This window comes from Phacochoerus africanus, chromosome 1 (assembly GCF_016906955.1).
Source record: "Phacochoerus africanus isolate WHEZ1 chromosome 1, ROS_Pafr_v1, whole genome shotgun sequence".
NCBI classification, from domain to species: Eukaryota; Metazoa; Chordata; class Mammalia; order Artiodactyla; family Suidae; genus Phacochoerus; species Phacochoerus africanus.
Genome location: NC_062544.1, coordinates 217456528 through 217468639, shown reverse-complemented (window position 1 = coordinate 217468639; position 12112 = coordinate 217456528). Strand labels below are relative to the sequence as shown.

The following is a 12112-nucleotide window of genomic DNA, read 5'->3' as shown; positions in this document are numbered from 1 at the left end:
GTGAGCCCCCTTAGGGAGCTGCGGTGTGCAAATCACTCAGTGCCCGGAGTGGATTCCCTGGGCCAGAAGCCTGGCCCTGCTGCTCCCTGGAAAACTGTTCTTCAAGGAAGCATCTGGCATGCCACAGGCATCTAATGCATGCTGGCTGCACTCTAAGGGTTCTTGGTACTATTTCTTAAACCCAATAACCTGTAGGTACATGATTTCTTTGGGGGGGTGATGGAAAGGTCTAAGATTAGATTATGATGATGGCCGCACACATTTGTGAATATACTAAATGCTCCTGAGTTGTTCACTTTGTCTTTTTTTTAGGGCCGCGCCTGCAGCATATGGAAGTTCCCAGGCTAGGGGTCTAATCATAACTGTAGCTGCCGGCCTACACCACAGCCATAGCAACATTAGATCCAAGAAGTATCTGCAACTTACACCACAGCTTACAGCAACGCCAGATCCTTAAACCCACTGAGTGAGGCCAGGGATTGAACCCACAACCTCATGGTTCCTAGTCAGATTCCTTTCTGCTGTACTATGATGGGAACTCCTGAACTGTTTGCTTTGAATGGGTGAACTTGGTGGCAGTACTGGTTTGAGTTTAGGTTCCCTTTGCTCCCCTCTGCTCTCTGACCCAACCCTGTGTCATAGGGTTGTTGTGAGACTTAAATGAGTAAATATACTGAAGCACTTAACGCAGTGTCTGACACATGTAAGAACCACATAAACAACAGCTATGCTATTCGTGTCGTCACTGTTATCCTGAGGAGGCTGGCCTCGCTCACGGGTATCTGGCATATGGCATGATAAAGACCAGAGAGAAGAAGGTCTCTGGGATGGCAGTGAGCTTGAGAGCCCTCAAGACTCATTCAGAACAGTCGAGGGCAAAGAAGGGTGTGTGTGTCGGGGGGTGTCCGCCTGCATCCAGCCCCTCCCTGCCCAGTACCTCGGGGAAGTTGCAGTTGGGCCAGGGGCTGCCGCAGAAGCCCTGCTCATCACCCAGGCTGTAGTTGAAGACTGACTCCACCACGTGGCACGCGTTGACCTGGCTGGTGCTGACGTTGTGCTCCTCAGCCAGGCAGCCAAATAGGTCCTTGGAGTTGCACGTGAACTAGGGGGAAGGAGAGGGTCAGCCCATGGGGCCAGGCCGGGTCAGCCCATCTCCACAGGGCAGAGGGTGTCCATCACTACGCTGTCCCAGATGCAGCCCGACAGTGACCAGGACAGGATTGGCGCCTGGAAGAGGGTGAGGAACCAGCTACACTGTCTAGGGTGGGGCTCGTAAACCTTCCCTGGGGTGAACTTCCCTGGGTCTTCATGGCTCCTTCAGCCTTGGGAGGGAGAACTGGAGTCTGCATGAGAGGCTTTAGAAGCTAAATCTGATCCCCGACCGGAGGCAAGACCCAAAGAAGAATTTCTGGGGAGGGAGAACGTCGGGCCCGGGGGCGGCGGGTGGGGGGGGGAGTCTCCCCCTGGTCCGTGCGTGTGGGGCACAGGACTCCCCTGGGTTTTAGCCAAGGGGCTGGGGAGACGTCAGGGAGGTGGGGCCTCCTACCATGTTCACAAAAGCCGACAGGAACACCAGGGTGATGGCGAACACGCCTACCAGGGTGCTGTTCATCTTGGACCGCACGATCTTCCTGGAGAGGGTCTGCAGCGGGGCCGGGAAAAGCTGTCTCAGGGCAGAGGGAGGAGGGGAGATGAAACAATTCGGTGGGGGCTCCACACATGCCAGAGGAGCTCGGTGGAACCAGCCCTCGTCCCCCGTTGTCTGGTCAGCAGTTCAGCAGAGGCTTTCCTGACCCACCTCCCTGTGTGCAAGGCTCCATCTCCACAGCATTGCACCCCTGCTTCCGGAACAATAGCCAAGGTTCTGCAGCTGACCGGGAATGGGACCACCTGGGGAGCTCACAGGTGAGAGAGACAGGACGAAAGGAAAGATGCTACCTTCACCCCCACAGGGAAGCAGAGGAAAAAGCACTGGTACCCACCGGTGGGAATGCTGGGCCACTGGGAGCCACAATCAGGGAGGGGCAGAAGGTGGCAGTGGAGGAGTCATGGAGGGGCCCAGAACTTTCCCAGGGAGGGTCAAGAAGGCTTAGGAGGGAGCTGTGGGTCTGAGGACTGGGAGGGAACCTGCTGCCTGGAGGAAGGGGATGGATGTGTGGATGGGGGCGGAGCAGCGTGGGAGCAGAGAGCGGGGCTCTGCACCTGTGAATTAAGTGAGCCATTTTCAGCAGGATGCTCTTTTCCCTCACCTACCCTCCCTCTGTTTCCTTCAGCTGGACAAACTATATGTCCACTCATAGGCCCACTGCAGTTGGTAATTAAATGATTGGCCTACCAAACCTGATGCAATTGACCTTGGCCACCATGTCTTCTTCATCTCCCAAGCAACCCTGACTGAAAAAGAAGCTGGCAAACCTAGCGGGACAAAGTGGTGGATTCGGGCTTCCCCATCCTACCCACCTGAATGCCTCCCGGTGAGGCTGATCTGCTGTAAGCATGGCAGGTATCCTATGGAAACCCCTGAGGCAGAGGAAGGTGATGGAAAAGCCACTGGAGCAGAGCATGGAGGCCTGGGTTCTAGGGGTGGCTTTTCCTGTGTGACCCTGAGCACACCTACACATTCTGGCTGAGGATGCTAGACTGCAAGGCTTAACCACCCTCTGATACTGGGAGTTTCTACAGCTGGTCACACAGACAGCTAAACAGGCAAGGGGACAAGTGTGATCACTGCGTAACTGCTCCTTCCCAGTGTGGCAAGGGCTGGCTTGTGCGCTATAGTGATTAAGGCTAGCAAGTGCCAGGTCCTTGGTCCAGTGTTCCTCAGCTGTGACCCAAACTCACTAGAGGCAGGGGGTCTACGTGGGCCCATCTGGCTTCCCACAGGGGACTTTAGGGAATCAACACAAATATGCTCATACCTCTGCTGCTTGCTCTGCATGCTGAGAGCAATAGAGTCTCTTGTCGCTGACTTCTGCCAGGAGTCACGTGACTTCTGCCTGCACCCATGAAAAAGCTCCAAGCTAACTTATTAAGACCAAAGGCTGAGCACTATCTTAAGTGTCAAGAACTGCAAAGGATCTGAGGTTTGGTTTTACTCTGCTTACAAGCAGAATGGTGGTTGCCAGGGGGTGAGGGCAGGATGGGAAGTTATTGTTTAATGGGTATAAAGTTTCAGTTTGGGAAGAGAAAAAAGTTCTGGAGATAGACAGGGGTGATGGTTGCACAACAATATGAATGTTTTTAATGCCACTGAACTGCAGACCTAAAAATAATTACAATGGAAAATTTCATATTATGCATATTTTGCCATACTTTAAAAAATGATTATTAAAAAAAAGAAAGTGAAAAGACAACTCACAGAAGGAGAGAAAATTGTTGCTAAACACATATCTAATAAAGATCTTGTAACTAGAATAAACAAAGAACTCTTACAACTCAACAGTAAGACAAATAGCTCAATTTAAAAATGGGCGAATGATTTGAATAGACATTTCCCCAAAGAATCTATACAACTGTCCAATAAGCACATGGCAAAGATATCTGACATCATTAGTCATCAGGGAAGTGCAAATCAAAAAGACAGGAAACCGGAGTTCCCATTGTGGCACAGTGGAAACAAATCTGACTAGGAACCATGAGGTTGCCGGTTCAATCCCTGGCCTTGCTCAGCGGGTTAAGGATCTGGTGTTGCTGTGAGCTGTGGTGTAGGTCACAGAAGTGGCTCGGATCTGGTGCTGCTATGGCTCTGGCTTAGGCTGGCAGATAATAATAATGGATAATAATAGTAATGGCCAAATAATAATAATTTGGCCATAAAAAAGAACAGAGTGCTGTTAGGTGAACGGACCTTGAAATATGGTAAGTGAAAGAAGCCAATCTCAAAAGGCCACAAATGATTCCTTTTTTTTTTTTTTTTGTCTTTTGTCTTTTTAGGGCCACACCTGCAGCACACAGACGTTTCCAGACTAGGGGTCAAATCGGACCTACAGCTGCCGGCCTATGCCACAGCCACGGCCACGACAGATCCAAGCCACATCTGCGACCTACACCACAGCTCACAGCAATGCCGGATCCTTAACCCACTGAGTGAGGCCAGGCATTGAACCCGCAAGCTCATGGTTTTTAGTTGGATTCATTTCTGCTGTCCTTGACGGGAACTCCTTATGATTCTGTTTTTATGTGAAATGTCCAGAATAGGCAAATTCCTAGAGATAGGAAGTAGATCTGCGGTTGCCAGGAGCTATAGCAAACAGAATAAGGAGTGACTGCTGATAGGTATGGAGTTTCTTTTGGGGATCATGATAACGCTCTGGAATTAGGTAGTGGTAATAGTTTCAGAACTTTCTGAATATACTCAAAATGACTGAATTACAATTTCATGACTTTTATAAAGACAAATTTTATGGTACATGAATTATTTTTCAATGAAGCGCTCATTTAAAAAATCCTGCTCAGGCTCTTACTGTGTGATCCAGGGGAGGGCATTAAGGGCGCTCAGACTCATTTTTCTTTATCACTAAACAGGGAATAACTACCTCCCACAGTGGGTATGAAGACCCACTGAAAATATGCATTTGAAAGTGCTCTGTAAGCTGCTAAATCCAACAGAAAATTTAGTTAATATTTGCATTTTAAAGAGCTATGGTGCCAGTAAGACCAAAAGGCCTTATTTCCCATTAAAGGAATTTTTGGCTTCACAGCTGCAGAAAATGTTTGGCACTGGCATGAGGATCTTACTCTGATACGGTATGACAAATGGTCTCTAATCTTTGTCTGCTTAAAATGTTGCTATTTCACCACCCCCCTCCCATGTTGCTAAGCCATTTCAGTTCTGATCACCCTATCAATTGAATGGCTTCTTTCACCATTTTGCAATCACCAGTGTAATGACTGATTTAGACAAAAGTTAGGAGTAGATGCTAAAGCCTTTACAGAAGGGACTGGGGGGAACAGTATAGTGGCTCTGGCTTTCTGGTGAATGTGGGACCAGGAGTCCCACTGGGGCCACCCAGAGGCCAGGAGAAGAACTGCAGGTAAATAAACAAAATGCAACCTGGACTACAGCTCCAACATCCAATGAAGAACAACCTCAATGCACTGGCTTGCTACAAACCGATTTCCCTTGTCATCTTTTCAAAAGATCTGCTCTTGACTGAAAATCTCAGTGGGAACCCAGGAATTGCTGCTTTTCGGAGGTCTCCAGAAGGTTTGACATCCTTCCCTGGTAATGGTTTATATAGTATCTCATCTCCTGTAACAAAAAGTTCACCTGTATGTTGACCCTAAATCTCACCTTGACTGACCCTGGCGTGGATGATAAAATTCTGCACCTGGAGTACAATCTTCTTGCTGGGTTGCTCTATAGCTGCAAGCAGACCCTGGAGGGGCATTTTTCTGGCTGTGTCTGTGCAAACCAATTGCTCAGTGCCTGCCTGTTCAGAGCTCAGGAAAAGAACCAATTTTCCAACCCAGTACACCCCCAATCTGATGAATTCAGATCAATTCAACATGAAGAATGGGTGTGGGGACACAATTAATAAACCGTGACTGGGGTGGGAAGGGCAGTTTTGATCCTGGCCTCACTGAAAGTCTCCAGGCAAATCAATGACCTCCCAGGGTCCTGGTTCCCTGCCTGTGATGGGGGGCGGGGGCAGGGTATTGCAGGAATGGAAGAAGGTGATGATGTATAACAGCAAAAAAAAAAAAAAAAAAAAAAAAGAAAGAAAAGAAAATTAAGAAAACAGACTTTTGACAAGGAGCTAATAAAAGAAGCAGTGGCTCCTACTTCAGAAAAAGATTTAAAAAGATATGAAAACTTCAGAATAAGGTGGGAAGACACTAACCAGGTACCACACTACTGCTGTCATCACCTGGCATTTCGAGGTCAATGAAACATATGAACAAAAGGCAGTGTCCCGGGGGGAAGTGTTGTGGGCTCTGCGGTCAAGAGCCTTCTGGGTTGAAATCCCAACTATACCACTTCCCGGCTCCAGGACCTGGGGAAAGCTATCTCATCTCTAGAGCCTCATTTTCTTCATCTGCAACGTGGATGTGATAAAAGCCATTTCCCTCAGAGGCTTGGGAAATGCCGCACCAGGTGGCACGGCTGGGCTCTGGACCCTAGATACCCTGACTTAAAAGCCACAGTGGGCTAAGGATCCGGCATTGTCACTGCAGGGGCTTGGGTCGCTGCTGTGGCTCGGGTTTGATCCCTGGCCCAGGAACTTCCACATGCCAAAGGTGTGGCAAAAAAAAAAAAAAAAAAAGGCATGGGAGGAACCTAAGATCTGCCTCCTCCACATCCTCTTTAAGTAGACAAAGTATCACCCTGAGCATCTGAAAGGTGAGTTGTGGGAAGTCCTCATGGGATGGAGGCCGGCCAGAGGTGAGAGGTGGTGGTCGTGGAGTAAGACCCCATTTTAGAAGCTGTGGGCAGGAGTCAGGGGGGCGTGGAAGGAAGGAGAGCAGGCAAGGTGGGACCTAGTGACAGTCAGGCTGCAGGGAGACGAGAGGAGGCTTTGTGGTGACAGCACAGAGCAGACAAGGGCCTTGAGGAAACTCTGGTCCAGTTGCCCAGGAGCCCAGACAATCAGGTCCAGCGGGTCAGTGGGATGCAAACCAAGAGGGAGTCCACAGCCTGGAAGATGAAGGAAATTTAAGCACACACACGGCTCTGCAGCTGAGCGGGCCTTCCGGACCTGTCGTACCCAACTCCCAGACTGTAGGCAAAAGCAGAGTCTGGCCTTCTGAGTGAGAATGCGCTAATGAGCACAACACGGGTAGCGGGCCTGGCGTCAAGTGTGGGGACGGAAGGGAGCCACTCGCTTCCACCCACATGGGTGGTGGCGGTGAAGTGCCAGCACTGTCACGACTGGGCCTGGGCTGCTTTGCGGGATGATGGGGCAGAAGCCACAGGGAGACTGACGGAACACAGCAGCCCAAAGAGGGAAGGGGCTGTCCCCAGGAGGGGTAAGCAAGCCCGCAGGGGCTGGCCCACCCTGGCAGGGCCATCGCAAAGGGGTTCCAGCCTCAGGTGGGTGCCTGGGCTGTCTCACTGTCCAGATCCCCTCCAGTCTGAGACTGTCTGAGTCTGTGGACCATGTGTAATGGCGAGGAGGGAATTAGCATGACTTTCCCAAATGAAAGCAGCCCTGGGCCTCAGGTCAGCTCCAGTGGCAAGGGAAGGAAGGAGTGGCACGAGCAGGTGCTCAGACTTGCTCTCTAAGACAGCGTCACCAGAAGGACGTGCTCAGGGGACCATCTTTAAGATGAGGCATCCCAGAGATAGAGGGGCTCCTCAGGGCAGCTGAAGCTCCAAGAAGCACGACCAGGACTTGGGGACAAGATGAAGACCAAGGCATCAATTCGCCTCACCGAGAAATCTAGGTGTGTGTGTGACCTGGGACAATCTGTGTCAGGAAGAGACCACGCAGGCCCAAGATGGACAAATAATCACAGCCCTTGGTGAGCAGGACATTTCAGGAAAAGCTTCCATCAGAAAGGACCCAGGATACTGCTCCCTGACAGACAGCTGAGACGGCTATGTCAACTGACTCGGTCCATACTTTCTTCATGTTTCTCTCTTCAAGAAGATGAAAATACGGGTGGTTTAAGAAAAGAAGTCCAGGGAGTTCCCATGTGGTTCAGCAGATTAAGTATCTGATGTTGTCACTGCAGTGACTTGGGTTCGATCCTTGGCCTGGGAACTTTTGCATGCCGTGGGTGTGGCCAAAAACCAACGTCAAAACCCTCAAACCAAAAAAGAGAAAGAAAGTCCAAGTTGTTTTGGGGAAATGGCAAAATAAGTGAAATAGAGAAAGAGGCCATGTCAGACAGAACTGCCTGGTTGTGGACCTTTGGAGCCTATACCAGGCGGGGGTGACTCAGGAACTGCTGGACCTCATTGGAAAGCCACTGGCCGTGACTTCTGAGAAACTGTGGAAATAAGATAAAAGATGTCTGAGTTCTAGCAGACCTTTTTGCAGGGAAAACAGGGACTGACACTGGAGTTCCAGTGCAGTCAGCTTCATGGCAATACCAGAAAAGGTGGTACAACCACCTTGCAGGTGCAGTGGCGGGGAAGGAGGGCCAGCCTGCCCTGCGACAGAGATGCCCAAAGGGGGACTTGATCCTTTTACATCTTTCTGCGCAGTCAATCCACAGCATGAAGAAGAAAGAAGAATGATTAACTGGAAGAGGCGTTCATACCACAAGCAATCGCTCAGGTTGGGGTCTGATTTTCAGAAAGAGGATAAATGCTAAGAAGACAGCATGTGAGAGGCGGTGCAAGAAGAATGCAGTGAGCATTCCGAGATGGATATTAGCGTCTATTTGATCTTGGCTCAGATCAGCAGGTTTCAGGCTTGATAAGTCACGGAGCACTTTTTTTCTAAACAAAGTCTATGCAGAAGCTCTAGATCTGCAAGATGGAAGAAGCAGGCTCCCTGGTGGAAAGGTGTGGGGGAGGGGTGGAGAGGGGCGGGGAGCTGGGTGGTCCTTCCACTCGCCTCCTCTGAGGACACTGAGGCCTCCTCAGAGCAGTCAGAAGAATCGCTGGGCTGGATGAAGGAACTGGGAACAAGCTTGTGACATTGATCACATTGAATGTGACATTGATTACAAAATAGAGAGATTCAATAAACACAAGGAGGCAGGAATGACTTTTATAAATAACCCCTAACAGTGGCAAAAAAAAACTCACTAGACCAAAGAACTAACTGAAAATGGCCAGTCAGGTGGCCCTCTCCTCTCCACCCCACCACCCCAGCGCCTCCTCCTCCCCCACCATCAGGTACACATTAAAATCAGAGAACTCAAACCAAATGAAATCAGGATAGCTCAGGTTTACCAAAGCAGCTAACAGAAAAGAGAGAAATCTAGGTTCCAGTTTAAAAATTGTAAAGAACATATAGTTTTTTGTTTTGTTTTTCTTCTTTGGTTTTTTTTTTTTTTGCTTTTTAGGGCTGCACCTGCAGCACATGGAAGTACCCATGCTAGGGGTTGAATCAGAGCTACAGCCGCTGGCCTATGCCACAGCCTCAGCAACGCAGGATCTGAGCCACAGCTCATGGCAACACCGGATGCCCAACCCACTGAGAGAGGCCAGGGATTGAACCCGAATCCTCATGGATCCTAGTCCGGTTTGTAACCACTGAGCCACAAAGGGAACTCCAACAACATATAGCTTTGATTCTGATTTGAGTAGGCTAATTAAGTGTCTCAGATGAACAAATAAAAAATGATTTTGCCTCATCTTATAACCTAAAAAAGATTCTTTTGGGGATTTCAGCAAAAGAACATTTAAGAAGCCCTTTTAGTTATGATATGCTTTTTTTAGGTTGATGGTGGTAAAATAAATATAACAAAATTTGCCCGTTTAACCAATTTTGTTTGTTTCTTTTGGTTTGTTTGTTTTGTCTTTTTATTTTTATTTATTTATTTTTGTTTTTTAGGGCTACACCTGAGGCCTATGGAGGTTCCCAGGCTAGGGGTCGAATTGGCCTATACCACAGCCTCAGCAATGCCAGATCTGAGCTGCGTCTGGCTCCTACACCACAGCTCACAGCAACGCCGGATCCTTAACCCACTGAACGAGGCCAGGGATCGAACCCTCAACCTCATGGTTCATAGTAGGATTCGTTTCTGCTGCACCACAATGGGAACTCCTGTTTTGCTTTTTTAAAGTATAGTTGACTTACCATATTATGCCAATTTCTGCTGTACAGGAAAGTGACCCAGTTACACCACACACACACACACACACACACACTTCTTTTTCTCATATCATCCCCTATCAGTTTATATCCTAAGAGACTGGACACCATTCCCTGTGCCATACAGTAGGATCTCACTGCCCATCTATTCTAAATATAAGAGTTTGCATCTGCTAACCCCATGCCCGCAGTTTAACCATTTTTAAGCATACAATTCAGTGGCATGAATTATATGCACGATGCTGTGAAACCATCATGGCTATCTATTTCCAAAGCCCTTCTATCACTCCAAACTGAAACTCTTTACCAATGAACAACTCTCCTCTCCGTCCCTCCCTGGTACTCTCTAGTCTACCTTCTGTCTCTATGGATTTGTCTGTTCTATATATTTCATGTAAGTGGGATCATGCACTATATGTCCTTTTGTGTCTGGCTTCTTTCACTTAGCATAGGTCTTCATGGTTTATCTATGTTGCAGCATGTGTCACAACCTAAGTCCTTTTTTTTTTTTTTTTGTCTTTTTGGCATTTCTTGGGCCATTCCGCAGCATGTGGAGGTTCCCAGGCTAGGGGTCGAATCGGAGCTGTAGCCACTGACCTACTCCACGGCCACAGCAACACGGGATCCGAGCCACGTCTCTGACCTACACTGTAGCTCACGGCAATACTGGACCCTTAACCCACGGAGCAAGGCCAGGGATCAAACCTGCAACCTCATGGTTCCTAGTTGGATTCATTAACCACTGCGCCACGACGGGAACTCCCACAACCTCAGCCCTTTTAATGGTAGAATAATATTCCATTGTATGGATACCCTACTTTTGTTTATTCACTCATCTATTAGTGGACACTCGGGTTGTTTCCATGTTTTGGCTCTTGTGAATATACGGTGTGCTTTTATAGCCATGAGATGAAGAAAGTGGAATTGTCCATTGGGAAGAGTAGGCTGGGGAGCTTGACCACGACAACACCAGAGGGAAAGAGGGACTGAACACAGGGAAAGAGGGAGGTCAGAGCCTTGAAGAAGGAGCTGGTGAAGAGGCAGGGGGCCAGGATTAACCTTTATGATGCTGGGAAGCTCACCGCTCAACTTGCCAAGTGACCCTGGCTGACCCTGCCCCTCTCTGGGCGTCCACTTTGCACCTGCTCAGGGCAGGGCCGCAGCAACCAGATGGTTCCAAGGTCCCTTCAGTTCTGACAATCAGTCCATCAATATCTTAACCACTAGGTGATTAAACAGGTAACAGCCTAATGCAGGACGCCATTTGGAGGGTGGTACAAGGAAGGGGACTTTGGAGGTGACAAAGGTCTAATCTCCCAGGAAGATGAACACGGTGCCCACTGCAGAGTGTGTAGGAGGTGATGGCAGAGTGTGAGCCTTCAGGGGCTTGGCCTCACGTGTTTGTCAGGGAGGAGCAGAGAAATGGTTACAGACGAGGTGGGAGAGGGCTTGTACCTGTCGGGGTAGAGAGCTTTCTGGAGCCAGGTTGGCCCGGGCAGGGAATTCTTAAGCCAGTGGGGAAGGAACCGAGGGAAAGGCTTGGTGGGCAAGGCAAATGGGGACCTGAGTGATTTCTACAACAGATCAGAATGGGCTGGGGGCAGGCCCCTTTGAAGGACACAGCTTGGATGGTGACCCAGCATGCTGAAGAGGAGATGCGGGAGGAAAAAAACACAGGACAGGGTCTCACGCCCTTATTACTACCTGTGTCTGAAACAATGGACCACTCTGGGTCTCCCTCTCATCTGTTTGATAGACAGCTCAAAAGCCATCACCTTGGAGTTCCTGTCATGGCTCAGTGGTTAACGAATCTGACTAGGAAGCATGAGGTTGCAGGTTCGATCCCTGGCCTTGCTCAGTGGGTTAAGGATCCGGCATTGCCGTGAGCTGTGGTGTAGGTTGCAGATGTGGCTCGGATCCCACATTGCTGTGGCTGTGGTATAGGCCAGCAGCTACAGCTCCGATTCGACCCCTGGCCAGGGAACCTCCATATGCCACGGGAGTGGCCCAAGAAATGGCAAAAAAGACAAAAAAATAAAAATAAAAAAAAAGCCATCATCTCTATGGTGCACCCTCCAGGGCTGTTTCCAGAGCACATGAGGACACGGAAGGGGTGTCGAGAGCAATCTTTCCCATTTGTTCAGCAAATGTTTACTGACCACTGCTCTGTGTCAGGCACTGGGCTACGTGCCCTTCCTTCTGCCCACCCCACACCAAGGGGACAGACGGAAGAGGCAGTAACAGTATCTCCTTGTTGTAGAGATGTGCAAAGGCGAATCAAAACAGCCAATTAGAAATAAGGCTCCCCCAACAAACTACCTCCCTCCCCACGCCCTCCCCTCCCCACCAGTCTGGCTTGATTCCAATGCCAGTCAAGACCTGTGACCCGGCATCAGGCA

The 12112-nt window shown here is 49.4% G+C and overlaps 1 protein-coding gene across 3 annotated transcripts in view; it reads right to left on the bottom strand.

Annotated features, from left to right (window-relative positions):
- ADCY5 (adenylate cyclase 5) overlaps window positions 1-12112 on the bottom strand; it is a 162745-nt gene that overhangs the window by 20250 nt on the left and 130383 nt on the right. For 2 of the 3 annotated variants that reach the window (XM_047790662.1, XM_047790647.1), the window contains exons 13-14: window positions 1547-1663; window positions 938-1102 (exon numbers count right to left, since the gene is read on the bottom strand). In XM_047790662.1, the coding sequence (XP_047646618.1) occupies window positions 938-1102; window positions 1547-1663 (282 nt within the window). The remainder of the gene's footprint in view (window positions 1-937; window positions 1103-1546; window positions 1664-12112) is intronic. The other variant, XM_047790655.1, reaches the window with a different exon arrangement.